Below are 18,039 nucleotides of genomic sequence, written 5' to 3'. Positions count from 1 at the left end.
AATTTTAAGCCTTGAGAGGTTGAGTTGAGTCTTTAAATTATATTAGCTACTTCACACATACTCCGCACGTACTCAAAAACTCAAAAGAAAATAAGAAAAGTTTCAAATTTTACAATAATGTGTTCAGGGGGAGAGAAAGAGAGTAACTAACAAAGGAAGTGGGAAGGACCATTAGAATGAGTTGAAATTTTATTAAAAATCATGTATAAAAAAATAAAAATAAAAATAACCACTTAGCCTTATTTGAAGATTTTTTTTCCCTTAAATGCATAATTTTTATATGGTTTTTGTATTCATTATTATAGACATTCAAAAGATAACACAAAAGGAGGCGGTCTCTCTTCCCCACCCCTAAACACTTTTATTAATAAGGATTTTACTAACGTATGCCCTTAGAGCATATATAAACCATTCAAAGAAATTTTTTTATGGAAAAATGAAAAAACAATTAACTGTTTTGACAGTTTTTTTAATTTCTCATAAAAACTTTCATAAAAGGGATGATCAATATATATGCTCTAAGAGCACACATTAACCGAAACCTTTTTATAATATTATTGATTATTGACATTAGATTTTTCTCATTCTCTCTTTGAAATATGCAAATTGCTTATGTATTTGCTTAAAAGCAAAATACTGTGCAATTTTCACAATTTTTTTTTTCTTTTTCAGTTAGCTCAATTGCTAGCCTCTTATAGTCAAATAAGAAATTTGGAATTTAAACCTCGCTTACATAAAAAATCAATTAATATTTTAGCTTAATGATAAATAACAATTGTCATGATTAATATATATCCTAAAAAGTTTTCTTTTTTTCTTTTTTTCCCCCTTGTATGAAATTGCAGTCAACAAACGTGCTTTGATTTTCCGCATCGACATAATGATGCCAATCATACCGGTGTATCTTTTTATTGGGCATTGCATGAATGACTAGGAGCATGAAGCAATTCAAAACTTATTTGATACGTTCGTGTTAAAGAGTGGAGAATTGTGCTGGTCTTTATCCAATAATCATGAATTTGATGTAAGGGCCTTCCGCGAAGGTTCTTGGGAGCTTTTTCCTTGACAAACTGTTGCCCATGTAAACCTCTATAACCTTTAAATGCACTAGATTGTCATTGTTGATCACTGTTTATTGCGTAAAGTGGACGGGAGAATATTAATCATATTTTCCCTAGTTTGTTGAAGTCTTTTTTACTAGTTGTCTCATCCCTTTTTTTTGTATGAAGTTGACATTTCATGAGACAATGGCATAATACTATTCTCTTGAGAGGTTATATCATGAGATAGTGTTATGAGATCCTCTCCCACAACATGTAAAATCTACACATATTGTGAGAAGAATGTCTCATAAAACGTCTCATAAGATACGTTATAGCCATTTATCCATATATCAGTTCCATGCTCCCTCGTGTTTCTGTTTGTACACACTTGTGGTGAAAGATGATGATGACAAGGATGACAGTGATCACAACAACAACAATAATAATTATAATAAAAAAAAAAAGTCCCAGAAGGCAAAAGAAAAAAAAAAAGAAAAAAAAAAGAAGAAAAAAGAAATCGAATAGCTTGTATATGACATAAATAATTTACTTTAAAAAAATGTTTAAAGAAGGGTCTTACATATAATTACAAAGTATAATGTCCTGTATGAAGGAGGTATGCATCTATTTAAATATTAACAACTGTTGCCAAATATTCAAATATGTTCTTGCAAAAGACAACCAATTTTCTCCAACACGCACTCTCGTCCCTGCTCATTTCATACATTTAAAACTAGAAACTGATCTGTACTAAGGCTAAAGAATGAAAAAATACCCGACTGGTTGGAGATGAAAAAAGAGAACACAGAAAATGAACAATAGATAGTTACATTAACGCATGACAACCAATTCTATTAGCATCCAGCTGCTTTCAAGAATTTGTCAAAAGGACTTGAAGGAGGTAATCTGAAAGAATTCTGTCCATACTCAAGTGAACAGAGCTGAAGCTGATCATGCCCCCGAATTGGCTCCATATTTATCAGCTTTAGATCTCCTTCTGAAAACTCTGTTGCCTGAAACAATAGCCAAGAAAGAACAATTCAGTGATGTTTTCCTCAAAATGTATATTAATAACACAACCACCCAGCATTCAAGATGTTAAAATGTCTGCAGTCCTAAACTATGTCTACCAACCTGCCATATTATTAATACATTGACCCACCTTTCATAGCCACAATATTAGATTAATGTTACTGAGCCAAAACGTTTTCTTAAATATAGCGCGTCGGGTTGGGTTCGGGTCGGGTCAATCGGGTTACAGGTCAAGGCACGGGTCACGGGTCAAAAACGGGTCACTTTAAGCGGGTCAAAATCGGGTTCGGGTCAATCGGGTTGCGGGTCGGGTCGGGTTGACCCGTATTTTTCACATGAATTTTTTTTTATTTAATTTTTATATAGAAAACAACATGTATCTGTCATTTGGAAAGTTATGCAACAAATTACTTAATGTAAAATGCATTATTTTGAATTCACCACTTATATCAAGAATGAACTCAATTAAACTTATTAATACTTATTCAACAATTTTAAAATTATACAAATCCTAACATTACTATCTAAAACAAAATAACACAAAGATAAGTAAAACAAATACACAAGTTTTATTTCTGCACAATATCAACATTCCAAATATAAAACAAAATTACAAATGACTTATTGGATAACTCATTTGATAAAGAATAAAAATATATAAGAAATTTACAATCTTGAAAATTAATTTTATAATCTATTATCAGTTGTGGTTGACACCCTATTTCAATTTGAGAAATACTTTAAAATTTGATTGCTTACTTATTTATACATGGTCTCTTTTATGAATATCATATTATTGTTAAGCAACACACACTCTAGGATATATCATAATTTATTTTGAAAAACTGTTTATTTTGGACATAAATTATTAAAAAATAGGTCTAAGTATTCATAATTTATGCTAATTTGATACTTTAGCTTCACTATTTTCACACTTGTGAATATTTCTTACATGTCTACAATTTTAAATCTATGTTTTTAACTCTACTGTAACCAGATTATCTTGACATGTACTTTACTATTTGATATCTAAAAATATTCACTCATTACAGAATGTTCAACCATTAATCTTTCAATTAATTTGCATATAGTTATGTAAATGTATCAATTGTTTCCTTAAAGTTCACAATAAACAATTAAACCAATATTGTCTTAGTTTTACTATTTTTTTTACCAAAAAAAAAAGTTTTAAAAAAATGGTTCGGGTTCGGGTCGGGTCGTGGGTCGGGTTGGGTTGACCCGCAAAATACACGGGTCGGGTCACGGGTCAACCCATTTTTGCTTCGGGTCAAAAAAATCGGGTTCGGGTCGGGTCAGAAAATTCTGACCCGTTTTGCCATGTCTACGCGTAACATAGGTCTGACTGTCTCTCCAGATCATATGATGGATAGGGAAGGGAACTTCCAAAGTGGGATAAACACATTTCTTTGACTGATATTATGAACTGCCCCCCTCTTTTCCATTCCAAACCTTTGTATGAGAACACCCCCTTGAAATCATAATGAACAAAAACAACAATTTCAACTGACATCCTCCCCCCACCCCCCCTTGTTTTCGCTGCAGAGTTCAATTGTCATTCAGATTTGATTGGGGCAAAACATTCAAGTTGGTGAAAGTGACCAAGCTTTTCATGTAAGAGTGTTCTCTCATGCTTTCATATCCTTCAAGGACAATAGATAATGTTTCAAATCTACATGGGGTGATAGAGGCCACCATGAACACCCCCCTCCCCCAACTCGTTTTTTAAACCTTATTTCTCTCTTCTTCTAATTCCTACTCAGACCAGACTTAATTACCACAATGAGGGAAAATCTAGATGAATTTACTCACCTTGGATGGCAGAAGGCACAATTTCTTTTCATTTTGATCAGAGAGAACTATTGCCTTTGACTCTTGTTTATGCTTGAAACTTTGAAGCACTGACATCTTCTGCTGTTTCCCTGTCACAAGGGCTTCACATTGGCTCTTCATTTGGTCATAAGGTATTGGCATAGAAGAAACTGGGAAGCTAGCAACTTGTCTAGCTGTCTCCAAAACCTGATGATAATTTAGACACAAGTTAGACTCAAGGCAATAAGGAATTTATATTCCTCATATAATATTTGATGAAATGTTCACGGTAGGGGTTAGTCCTCTCCTTCCCATGTGTTGAAATTAAGACCTTCCCCTTAGCAAGGAGAGAGTGGTGGCTACAGAAGTATGAAAAGATGAATGGCTGTGATTGCACAAACCACCAAGGCCAATCAGGTAAAAGCTAATACATATATATTCTTAAAAATTTTATTTTTATTTTTAAATCCAAAAGCACAGGAGACTTCAATTTGATTGTAGTAAAGGGATTGGCTGATTCCAAAAACTAGTTTTTCTTACTGATTCCAAAAGCTGATTAACACTTATAATGTCAAGGGTGGTATTAATGGAAAGTGATGTTCTGCGACCCGACTGACTTCCACTTGGTTCAGGGAAGGCTTCTTCATCCGTCAATGCTCCTGACGCCTGAAAGAATGCCCATAATGTCAGCAGAACTGTGTCAAATAAGATGGTTGCTAGAGTGGTGAAGATGGAGGTACAACCACTGCATGTTTTACCTCATCAAAATCTGGAATCTCCATGCGGGCAAGAGGGGAACAAGGGTGTGGCGTCTCCATAAACAACGGAGGTCCTATGGTATATGCATCATCAGGAGAAAATCCCTGTGAGAGTTGGTTCTTTATGCTTGACAACTCATCCTGGGGAAAAGAAAAAATTTTAATACACAATTAATACCAGAAGAAATATTCATACAGACAAACATAAATTGTACACCAGGAATTTTGATTAAAAACACAACAATTCAGAGAGCTAGAAAGCAATAGCACATTTGATGGAACTTTGATTAAAAACACAACCATTGTACACTGGGAATTCAATTGTAGACCATTCAATCAGGCAATCCATTTATGCATTTCAGAAAACCACCTCACAAAGTAAGTGAAACCAAGAAGCAGCCAGAAGCTGGCTTGCCAAAGACTATGAATTCAATGTTTTTTTTTTAACGAACTATGAATTCAATGTTAAGTGCTCTATCATATGAACTCAATGACATAATCATCAATGTTTATTCGCCACTCCTTTCTTCATCATGATCTTCTTATGCGACTCAGTTTTTGAAATAAATTTTTTCCCTCTCTAGTTGACCAGTAGGGAACAACACTTTCTACATAGTGATCCTTTTAGTTATATTTACAACTTCCTAAATCCCCAAAGACAACAATTGAAAGTTGCTAAACCAATCAAAGGCTTAGTCTTTGATAGCTGTTATATACTTAATGAACATATTTTCATATTTTGATTAAAAAAATGCCACTTAAAAAGACATATTCTTAAGAGACTGCATTATAATGAACTGGTATATCACCTCTGATAATGTTGCAAATTTAGACATGAAGTGTGATATCACAGTTTCTTTCAACTTTTGGTCATCTGACTCTATTACTGAGAGAGATTTTGATGCAGCAACTTCATCTTCCTGAGTTCCATATAATATCTTCTTTTTATTAGACACTATAGAGACTGCCTGTAGCCGGATATCGTCGACCAATTCAAGATAAGGATCAACCTATAACATGCAATTTCAATAAAAGGATCTAGGACAATAAAAAGAAGCTAGATGAAATAAATTCCTTCTCAATGGGGTAGGTATAATAAGCCTTAATCTGAAGGGTAGGTGCTGGAATTAACCATTTTATCTGTCAAGGATGCTTTGACAACAGGAATTAGCTCTGGGAGACTGCCTGCCCTGGCTGAAAATATTAGCATTGATGATGCCAAGGTAAAGAGAGACCTTCTGCGAGATAGTTGTAAACCTCCTGCAATAAGTGTGCAAGAAACATATCATTTTCTTCTTAGATTGATGAAAAGAGAGAGAAAGAGAGAGAGAGAGAATGAATATAAAAGATCATTCAAGGATTTTTAGAGTTTCTTGACAAGCCTGCTGTTTCTACATGGTCTACCTTTGTGCTGGCCTGCTGGGGACCACATTCTACTCAATAGTCAATACATATTTGACTATTCCCTTTTTAAAAGAAGTAGAGAAAAGCATAATTCAATCATACATTCAGCTTACCTTCTTGATCTAGAGAGATGCTTCGAAGGGAGAATGCCAGCTGGAAACATCTTACTAGTGCCACATGACTGGAGGTCTGTCAAGACAAAATAAATCATCACAGTTGAGACAAAGCCTTTCTCAGTAAGTTGAGTGAAAGCTTTTTGAGTATGGAACTTCAAAAATTTCATTGTCAATATTAACATGAAATCAAAATTAGTATTAAAAGGTGGAAAACACATTTCATTTTCTGTATCTATGGAAATTCCTCTCCTTAATCCAAGTAAAGAACTAATCTACCATGTCAGACCATTGCTCCCTACCAACTGAACATGGAATCCCTATTCACTGAAGTTTTGATGGCCTTTATCATGAGGTCTAGACAGAAAAAAAGTCAATGACATTGACAGGTAGAGATTCTTGTCAGATTAATTTCTGATGCAGGATATTTCATGGTAGATTATATGCAGTCTAACCACCACGTTGATTAAAGTATGTAGGGGTGGGAAGGGGATATGAAAAATCTAGAGGTATAACACTTAAAATGAAAGAAAAGTGCAAGAAAAATAAGATTGGACAGAACCAGTGACAGCATGAACAATGTGCAACAACCCACCTTAGATCGGGTAAAAAGTAAAGCAATGTTATAAGTGTGGGCCATTGCTGCGAAATTTGCAGGAGTGTTTTCTGCAGATGTTGCCTGAACCCAAATGGATGAAAGCAAGAGACTGACTTGGTGACTGCTCAACCGAAGCGAAGTTAGCTCCTGGACATTTTCAAATAGATGAGAAATTTCAATTAATATTTGAAATAAGTGATTCCCATGATAAGTTAACTAGAATTCTAAATTCTGAATTGTTAACCAAAGAACTTCAACATATATGAGTTGCAGTTTCATACCAGTTTTCCACCAGCCAAAGCACGCTTGAAACTGTAAGAGTGATCAGGTGATGGATTAATTCCAGATTGTTCCAAATCCACAACTGAGTTTTGACTTCTCTGATCAACATTCATGGGTTCTGTGGCGTCTTTATCTTCGTCCTGAATGGAGAAGCTTCCATTCCTCATTGTTTGCAATGTACCAACTGATGAAAACCTAGAGACTTCTGATGAAGGTTTGAAGTTCTGGTCTAACCAAGAACAAAAAAGGGAAGGCATAAGCACCATGGAGAAAACACTGTGTGCCCTAACTCGTGTTTCAGGGTCTGGATGGGCCATTGCTACGAGCAGTTGGTGAAACAGAGCATCAGGAAAAGCCTGAAAGAGGCCATAAATATTATCTCAGAAACTTGGATGATTTTACAATATCTCAAAATGTACCAGCATGGTACAATCTACGTAAATGCACTTGCCTTCTTATGGTAAGATACATTAGGGATGGGAGAGATAATCTTTGCAGTTTGGAATACAGCAAAGAGTGTTGTTCTAGCCACAACAGCAGTTGTTGGGATATTCTCAAGCACCACTGCCATCAAATCAAGAATAGGTCCCACATCTCCCACCTGTTAATAAAAAATAGGCTCTGTAAAGTAACTATGATGCAACTAGAATGATTTTCACAGCTGAGAACTCTGCCCCCTCCCTCCCCTTTATAATAAAACCACACGAAAAATAATAATAATAAATAACAAGGAGATGCTAGTTTCTGAACTGTATCCCATAAAATCTATTTAATTTACTTGGACTTGCTTGTGTGGGAAAAAAAAAATTGAGAATCTTGAAAAGTAAATCAAATCTGAAGTAGAACTGAATAGTAAAGCTTGATAAGCACATATAATTTGTTGATACTGGGATGTTGCTCATTTGGTTGAAGAGGAGTAAAATGTGTGAGGAGCTACTAAATTTTCCAGAATCATCTCAGGAGTTTACAACTATAAGGCCAACAATGCTTCATAGCACAAAAAACACAACCTTAGAAAAGGTGGAGTGAAAATGAGAATATTGGGACAAAAAAGTTTAAGGCTTTGTTTGGTAGGAATGATATAAAAGTACGAGGGAACAAAATATAAGAAGAATGTTTTTTTTTTTAAAAAGAAGAAGAAAGAGAGATGAATATATTCTATTATAAGTGTATGGTAGGAGGGATAGAGAGGTGGAAATCTGTTTTTATATTAAATTATTTTTAATAAATTTGAGGAATAAAATTTTCAAATCACCTATATAATACATTTTTCTCCTCTTTTCCTCCCATTTTGTGAGGCTTCAAAATGGTGGGCCTGAATAGAAAATAAATGCAGCTCCTTTTTGCTTTCCACTTTTCTACTCTACCAAACAAAAGAAAAAATCAACCCATCTTCCATTTTCTCTCCACCCTCTTCAATCCTATCACTTTTCCTCCCTACCAAGAGCATCCATAATAGGAAAAAATGTTTATCATGTGCAGTGAGGACCACTTTTAATATGGATTTCTTTCCAATAACAAATTGGCTAACTGATTAAAGACAAAAACAGATACTCCAGAAAGGCATCTCATGCAATTGACAGGCACAATTAATAAAAAGCTTATTTAAATAGAACAAGGTCCAAAAATCTACACAAACTTCCACAAATTAAGTAAAATTAGAAAACGACCTGGATTTAAAAAAAAAAAAAAAAAATGCCACGCCTTTCTTGATGTTTTCACTTCAGTATTCTGGATATTTCACAAATTGCTCAAAATTCATTTAAAACACAAAAACAGAAAAATTACAAACCTTAATTGACATCTGTGAAATGCATTTTTCAAGAGCCAAGCGAAGAGTATTCCACTTATCTGTAAGATCTCTAGGGCTCGATACTTCGGCTAAATTTTGCAGGCACTTCCGTAAATTTTTGATCAGATCAGTTATTGCAGCAATGATCGCGACTGAGGCCTGCGGCTTTGCATTTTTTGCAAGTTTTGTGGTGACATTAACAATATTTATCTGTACGAGAGGTTTTTTTATGACATTCTTATGATCCAAGTGCTTGACCAAGATAGACAGTAAGAGATGGGAGTTATCTCCTGGTTTTGTACAATAAATATAACAAATATCAATTATGCACCAATGATTTATTAAAAAATAATTATTTTAGGCAATGATAAAGCATTAAAGATCAATTGTAACCTGATTCCTCCAAAAGTGACTGCAAATACATCAAAACAGAAGAGGCAATTCCTTTTTCTGGAGACCAGTGGTTTTCAGCATCAAAACTATGAAAAAGGGGTTCAAGCACACGCCGCACTGTTGTGGCTTCCTTTGCCAATCTGGCCATATTACGCAAGCAAACCCTTGACCAGTAAGCAGGACTTTGGGAAGCATCCCTGTGTGAAATTGGCAAATAAATGCAAGGATGCTATAAGTTTATATACTTTTTGCGTATAAAATGTATAGTTTTTGATTAAAAAAAGGTGATGATTTGGAAACAAAAATTGAAAAGCTTTACATGGTGGGGTCCAAAGGAGGGTTAGTCAGGGCACTTGGCAACGAAGGAACGTTCTTGCTGATATCGGGGAAAGATGAGTCATGTTCCTCTGCTTTAACCACTCCTTGAACCCACTGGTCCTGGGATTGAGAGTATAAGTCATCTTCCTTTCCATTCTTGGAGCTAATTTGGAGATCCATGTAGTTCTCCAAGGTCACTGATATGATCTATTACAGAACAGGTAAAAAAAAAACAAAAAGATTTCAAATTGATCCATGGAGATCCACTCTTGCTAGTGTACTTCAAAATAAAACTTTAAATTTTAAACCAAAAGATAAACAATTTTTAGCTTTTAAGGTCATTGATTATGTCAAAAGCTGAAAAGCATTAATAATAAATGTGACAAAAGGAAAGGACTACTCACATTATCAAAGTCCATTGAGATATGGGAGTGCTCACCCATGAACCGTACCTAGGCACAGTATAGTGGAGTCAAAAAAACAAAGGACATCAAACAGTGTGGAAAAAGCATACATTACGAAGCACTAGCCAAATGGCGTGGGTAGAGAAAATTACGTAAAAAAAATGAGGTGATGTGAAAAGGCAAAAATACTATTTCAACACAAAAAGAAGCATTGATGAAACAATTTAATAAATTAAAATTTTAAAATGAAGCAAGACAAAAACTATATACAAGTTGCAAACACCATGTGATTAGAGAGATCAAATTCTGTAAACACAATTTGACAAAACCTTGAATTGAATACAAAGGTGAAACATAACTACAAAGAGTTTCCTATCTGGTCTAATATAAGGCTGATATAATCTAATCATATTATTTCCATACCTACTAAATTTGGATCAATTGCAGCTAACTAATGCAGTAGACATCACGCATATCAAGCCAAAAAAAACTTGATTATCATTGCTATGTTAACTTCTCCTAACATGAATGTCAAAGCAAGAACAAATTGAAAATATAGCAATAGAATAATCCATATATATGAGAAAAAGACATGTCACACATACTACAAAACTAGGTCATGAAATAGAATAATCCACACATACATATATAATTACATTTGGGTATTTTGGGTAAAGAAGTCAAGCATAAGAAAAAGAAAGAGCAGTATATACATGTATGAATAAATGTAAGATACATATGTTTGAGCAAGAAGTGAGATTTGATCTAGGAAAAAAATTGTACCATAAAAGCCAAAGCTTGGAGTCCTGCTGAACGTAAACATAATGCTCTTTCATTGTCTCCAAATTCTTGAGCCAATTGACAAAGTTTCGGAATGAGACCCTCTAAGTTGAACATGTATGTACCATCAATCTACTTTTATTTCAGGATGTCAGTATTAATTAATGACAAAATAGGTAATTAAAGCATCTATGATCAATGGCCTAACTTATATACAGAATTAACTTGAAATATGTATGGTCTCAAGCAATATGGGAGGATTCAACAGGTCCCTCTACAGCATCTGTAAATTCAAAATCACATTATTCGAGGTTTAGGCATTCACTTCAACCACTCCCATTTCTTTCCTGTTGATGTCCAGAAGATTAAATGGACTGTCTGCTTTAAATTTACTAAAAGGTTTATTGATGGGGTAGTGAATTTTGTTAGGGGCTCACTGAATGAATTCCTCCATATGCACTTCTACCATGTGCATGGCCATATTATAAACAGATTTTTCATTAAGTATGGACTAAACAGATCAAAACTTCATCTTTCTATCCGTTACATACCTGGCTATTTACAAATTCAACAAGAATATTGCATCCTGAAATCTGCATTTCATCCTGCCGAGTTTGTTCTAAAAGAGTTCGAACAACCCCTAATAAACTACTAGCAAATAGTGGCCTGCAAGAATTGAAAGCTTCCAGTGAATATCACAAATTTTAAATACTTTCATTTTAAAATGGAATATTGAAATTTCAGGAAGAAGCAAATAAGCAACCAAACAGAAGCAATCAAGCAAACAAAATATTGCCAATGAGCTCTACTCCATGAGAATGAGATGGAGGGTGAGGTCTACATGTGTGTAACTTTTTTTTTTTGATAGGTAAGAAAAAATATAAAAAAGCTGCTAGATGCAAAAAAAGCACCAGCAAAGCATAAGTACAAAAAGGAAGAAAAAGCAAAGACATAAAAAACTTAAATTACAAAGAAAGAGAGCTAAGGAAAAGAGGAAGAGATTCAATAAATAAATTTTCTTCCTACAAGGCTTATGCAAACATTTACTAAGAGTAGTTTCCTGTGAAGTAGCAGGGATAGTCCTACATTCTCAAGACTTTCCCCTCCTCTATCTTTTTTTTATCCCTCAAACTCCATCGTTTTTTTTTCTACTGATCACTTAGCAATGCAGACTTTTCTTCATTGCATTTCAAATTTCCAAACTCTTCCAACCCCCCTCTCGCCACCTTTCTCTCTCAGTGGTAAAAAAAAATAATAAAATAAAATAAAATGATGAAAACACAATGACAATCCATTGATATCTCAATTAAAATCCATCAAACTTACATCTGCTCCTTGCATGATGATAGCAACTTCCTATATATGCACAACACAACTTTTACGGATCTAAAGTTCTCATTCCGCAAATCCTTGTAACATTCTCTGATCTGAGAATTGATCGAATCTTGAGGACAAATGAGAGTGAAGCAAATAGATAATCATGGAAATTTCAAAAGTCGAAAGCTCTAGAATTTTTTTTTTTTTTTCCAATTTTTTGAGTTAGACATTTGTTTTCATCAATTTAGCTTATTAACTACTTTCAATGGTTTTTGGAAAGAATTTGTAACTTTTTTTGACATAATATCATAATTCATCTTAATAGCAAGTAGGGCCAGAAATGAAAAAAGAGAGCAATAATTTTAAATTCTTGGTTCAAAACTAACCCAACAATTAAAAAACAATATGGAAGTGTAAGTAATGATAGCACCACCATATAACCAGCACATGGGAAGCAAACCTAAGTCTTTGTAAATATGGATGGGTAGACGAAGATGAGTACAAATATTAATAAACACGCGTTGGCCAAGTTTTTTTTCCATTCCATCAAAACTAATGAATTGAAAAGAGAATATAAATGAAAAAATGACCCTTCCTCCCCTTGTAAGAGAAAAATAGAGGGTGAGGTATTGGATTCAAGACCACTGGATCCATAACTTACCAATTATAAATATATATATATATATATATACATGACTAAATCATCTGCAATATAACAGCTTCGACGAGAATGTACCTTGGGGATACGCAATGGATTCTTCGAAGCATATTCACAAAGTTTCCCAATTTTCCTATCATTTGGTTCAGCATCCTGCGATATATAATTGGAAAAGGTATAAGCATATCAGATGGCTCATTTATTTCTTTCATTCATTCATTCATTTAATTTGGGTGTTTTTTTTTTTTNCAACACCAAAGTATAAAAACTCTATCTTTTTTTTTTTTTTTTTTTTTTTTTGATAACTTTAGATTGCTTCTGTTTATTATGGTTTTGCCATTAATAAAAAAAGTTCTGAAAAAAAAAAAAAAGGCTGAAACAGTATTCTTTAGTTTCCGGAATTCTTTTTTCCAGAGTACATTTCAAGTCTCAGTTTTTAAGTTCTGAAAACAGAAAACTGCCAGCCAAACAACATTTCAAGTATCAGATAAAGAACCCCATTTAACCAGGGAAAATATGTATCCTTTCTACAGCATCTAATAATATTTTCTACAAATTACATAAAAATAGGTTCTCTAAAAATCAATGATTTTTTTTTTTTTGGATAATGCAGAACCCTCTAAAGAAGAGCCCTTTGGACTTATGTCTGCCAGTAAAACCTATTGGTAATTGACCCCTCCCGCAGAACCAATTGTCAAGTAATCTAGGGGCATTAACCCCTAACAGGATAAGTAGCTAAAATCAGTGAGTATTATAAAGCAGCATAAGTAGACATATAGACACTGTCAAGATTTGGCACATTCTCTTTTTCCAGTCTTTTTTTTTTACCAGCAGAGAAGTACGTATTTTCTATTTTCTTTTTTATCTAGTCATAAATAAAACTTGATGCAGAGATATATTTATTGACTTCATAATAATGAAATACTTAAAAATGAGAAGTTAAATGCTGAAAGAGCAACAAATTTTTTTTTTTTTTTTGATAAGTTAAAGATGAACATGTTACTTCGGGGGGGGGGGGGGGGGGGGGGGATGAGCATCTGAGACCTTTTGGGAGAAGCATCCTCTACTTCCCTACTGTATTTAAACACTAAACATCTCTATTGGAAACATTAGGAGGTGCCAATTGAGCTACAAGCCTCTTGGCCTGGATCGAACTTATTATAACTAAGGTACCACTACTAAAGTACCACATACTCGACATTAATAGCACCTAAACTGAATAAAATCATAGATTTGCATGGTCAACTCTGCTACCAGAAAAACAAATAAAATCATATTTGATGAGAATAGTCATATACATAACAGTCATTGAATTGCTAAGCTAACTCAAAAGTTTTCCACATGAGCAAATATCAACAAGAAGCCTTGAAAGGATATGAATTGAAGTGAAATGGCATTATATTAGCTGAAAATTCACCTTTAATATCTCTGAGACCAACTTCTTGTACCGTTTCACAGGCTGTCTGGACCTCGCACGCAAGGAGGGACAGAAGAAACAGAGGCTACCGCAGACGGGCACAACCCGCCTTGACATAACCCCCATTTCCTAAGGCAACACAAACCCCCAGGCTCTGAAGTCTGAAAGTCAACATCATAACCTCAGATTAACAATTTGGCATAAACTGACTGACCCACTTGACCAAAACAACTTCAATTCACAAAACTATTCTAGAATTGTGTTCTCATGATGCTTTCATTAAAAAGGGTACAGTACAAGTTTAAAAACCCCAGTTGAATTTTAGCAAATTCTAAGGTTTTCCCAACAGCATAACTGTGTTGCCAATGTTTCCAAACATCATAAACAATAAAAATTCCAACAACCCAGGTTGAATTAGCAGATTTTAAGGTACATAGACTCTAAGAAAAAAAAAATGAGACAAAACAATTAAATTCACCAGAATCAATAAAAAATTTTCAAATTTAAAGACATACCCACCAATTCAAATTACAGGAATTAAACTTTTGGGCAAGACCAAGCTGCTAAGATCAAGATCTGGGCAAGCCTGAAAATGCCAAAAACCCAAAGAATTATGTAGTAATAAGAAATAATTAAACAAATTATCAAATATTAATATGAAAACTCAATTCAGATTAAATGAATTTACCTCACAATATTGCCAATGGGGGCAGAGGCTTGAAATATCCCCCTGGCTTTTTTTTTTTTTCCTCACTTCCAAACATTCATATGAGAAACTTTCCGTTAAAACCCAATATCTCCTTTATAAAAGTTTCTTTAAAAAAAAGAAAAAAAAAATTCATGCTAAAGTGACAGTTATGTGTAATAACATTGGTGACAGCCCTAAATTTGAACAGTCGCTTTCATGCCATCATTGCAGTGAAGGACTGATCTGAGCAAAGGTCCACTGAGTTATTTGATTGTACGGTTACGGTGGATGATCAATTAATTTTTGGGGCTGTGATTGGAAGTTTGGATAAGGAGCTGTGACTTTAGCCTTTGTTCAATAAGAATATGCAAAACAGAAAAAAACATATACAGTTGTTTAGGGGTAAGGGATTAAAAACCAGATAATGCCAAAAGCCCCAACGGTCCCGAGATTTAAGGGCGTTTGCTTTTTTGATTGCTTGACAGAAATGTCCCTCCCTTATTCACTTTTTGACTTTTTCTGCCACATAATTATTTTCACTTTTCCACTTTTTTTTTTCTCTTCCAAAAAATTAGATTGAATTATATTTTAATTTACATATTATGAGAAAATTTTCAAATTAAATCTCATACTTTTATTAATAGAGACAATAATATTTTTATTCTATAATGTCTGTTTTATGATGACTACTTTTTATTATCAAATCAAAATATCGATTAGTTTTTAGTGTAAGACAAATTCAAATTTCAGATCTCTTAACCTACGATAGAAGACTTTACGAGTGGAACCCTAAGTCTCGTAAATTTGAAATTAAACCATTTAAAAAAAATTATAAATCAAATCATTAATACATTTATGTTGTATAGTTAATGAAAAAATGTTTATACGAAAGAACTTTATGTGATTATTGATTTATTTCAAATAAAAACATGTGCATATGATACATGATTATTTTTTTCACTCTATATTTCATTAATAGAATTAATAGCTTTGTGTGTAATGGGTTTATGGTTTCAATTAAAATATTTTTTGCAAATGTAATGATCGATTTGAAAATTTTGAAAACTTATGATTTAATTCGAAACCATCTCTAAAATATGATAGTATTTAACAAGTAATTTACTTAAAAATCTATTATTAGAAGCTTTTGTTTTTTGGTTTTAGATCAAAATATTGGAAATTTATTAAGCTAATCTTGTATGATTTGTGAAATTATTCAATACTATAATACAAGGATGGCCATTAGGTCCTCTCACCAATAAAAACAAGCTATTTTTTATCAACGGCTAACTATAATACATAATGGTTACTTGTATTAGACTATTAGTTAGAAGGGTATTATTCTAACTTGTAAAATTCTTGTATAATTGAAGGTAATCATTCTTTGTTCTTTTGAAAAAATCTTCCCAAATTAATTAACACCAACAAAATTAAAATTTTTATATTTGATATTTTTTTTGACAAATATCAAATATTTTTTTTGACAAATATTTGATATTTTATTGTGTTAGACTGTTAGTAATGAATCTAATGATAAGGTCAGGGTGATTTTCAACAAATGTCTGAAGTTAAATTTTTAGGTTTCTCGCAATGACTCTTGGGAGACATAAACTATTTAAGTTTGTTTAATAGGCGCATGAAATGGAAAATTTATATGAAAAAAAAAAATTTAATATAGAAAATTTTTAGCTAAAATTGTTTGTTAAAAAAAAAGGAGTAAAATGCACTCAACTCGTTTATTTATATCTCTTAAAAAAAACTCATTTATTTATAAATAAATAAGGTGTGCATTATAATTTAATTCAATATTTTTCAATGTATGTTGAAGTAATCAGATTGTCACATCTATTTTGTCTTTACCCTTTAAGAGTGGCCAAGGTCTGTTGAGTTCTTCCAACTTTTAAATAAACTAAAGGATTAAAAGGTTTTTCTTAATCCTTAGTAAACTTCATCCTATCCAAAAGTTGCTTAATTCTTAGTAAACTTTATCTATTTTTTTAAAATTTATTTTTAATTAAATTTATTTATTTTTATAATATTTTTTTAATGACCCATGTGGAAGGTCCCTGGAATATCCGAATTAAGCTAATCTTGTATGATTTGTGAAACTATTCAATACTATAATACAAGGATGGCCATTAGGTCCTCTCACCAATAAAAACAAGCTATTTTTTATCAACGGCTAACTATAATACATAATGGTTACTTGTATTAGACTATTAGTTAGAAGGGTATTATTCTAACTTATAAAATTCTTGTATAATTGAAGGTAATCATTCTTTGTTCTTTTGAAAAAACTCTTCCCAAATTAATTAACACCAACAAAATTAAAATTTTTATATTTGATATTTTATTGTGTTAGTAATGAATCTAATGATAAGGTTAGGGTGATTTTCAACAAATGTCTAAAGTTAAACTATTTAAGTTTGTTTAATAGGCGCATGAAATGGAAAATTTATATGAAAAAAAAAAAAAATTTAATATAGAAGATTTTTAGCTAAAATTTTTTGTTAAAAAAAAAAAGGAGTAAAATGCACTCAACTCGTTTATTTATATCTCTAAAAAAAACTCATTTATTTATAAATAAATACGGTATAATTTAATTCAATATTTTTCAATGTATGTTGAAGTAATCAGATTGTCACATCTATTTTGTCTTTACCCTTTAAGAGAGGCCAAGGCCTGTCGAGTTCTTCCAACTTTTAAATAAAAAAAAAGGATTAAAAGGTTTTTCTTAATCCTTAGTAAACTTCATCCTATCCAAAAGTTGCTTAATTCTTAGTAAACTTTATCTATTTTTTTAAAATTTATTTTTAATTAAATTTATTTATTTTTATAATATTTTTTTAATGACCTATGTGGAAGGTCCCTGGAATATCCGAATAAATTTCAATTAATAAAATTTGTATACACCTCACAACTCCCATATGTTAATTGGCTTTTGGTTTCATTTTATTCTAAGTAGACAAAAAGTCAAAAGAATATGTTATGGGAGAACAGTGAAATGTGTGAAAAAAAAAAAAAAAAAAAATACAAATATCACTATCTCCCACATTACAAATTCTAAGACTTTGTCTTGTTTAGGAGAATGAAAACCAAAAGGCAAATAACATAATGGCATAATGCTGACAGCCTCATGCTCATATCACTTTGACTTTTTCTTAACTTATTGAAGAAACCAGAAATGATAGCCTCAAAATATCCTCATTGCC

The 18,039-nt window shown here is 32.7% G+C and overlaps 1 protein-coding gene across 1 annotated transcript; it reads right to left on the bottom strand.

Annotated features, from left to right (window-relative positions):
• Positions 1-1,556: 1,556 nt before the first annotated feature.
• On the bottom strand, positions 1,557-14,947 carry LOC111996252 (protein SEMI-ROLLED LEAF 2). The gene is made up of 21 exons (XM_065762080.1): positions 14,828-14,947; positions 14,659-14,725; positions 14,140-14,300; positions 12,762-12,875; positions 12,074-12,174; positions 11,299-11,413; positions 10,751-10,879; positions 9,968-10,015; positions 9,565-9,770; positions 9,246-9,442; positions 8,853-9,142; positions 7,512-7,661; positions 7,060-7,416; positions 6,776-6,925; positions 6,181-6,256; positions 5,796-5,923; positions 5,473-5,673; positions 4,664-4,804; positions 4,446-4,571; positions 3,906-4,112; positions 1,557-2,056 (listed from the first exon to the last, which is right to left on the bottom strand). Exons 3-21 carry the CDS (start codon positions 14,263-14,265, stop codon positions 1,898-1,900), a joined length of 3,021 nt encoding a protein of 1,006 aa, XP_065618152.1. The 5' UTR covers positions 14,266-14,300; positions 14,659-14,725; positions 14,828-14,947; the 3' UTR covers positions 1,557-1,897.
• Positions 14,948-18,039: the final 3,092 nt, after the last annotated feature.

This window comes from Quercus suber, unplaced genomic scaffold (genome assembly GCF_002906115.3).
Source record: "Quercus suber isolate HL8 unplaced genomic scaffold, Cork oak 2.0 scaffold_441, whole genome shotgun sequence".
Lineage (NCBI taxonomy): Eukaryota > Viridiplantae > Streptophyta > Magnoliopsida > Fagales > Fagaceae > Quercus > Quercus suber.
The sequence above is the reverse complement of the archived record's forward strand: the minus strand, read 5'-3'. Positions and strand labels throughout refer to the sequence as shown.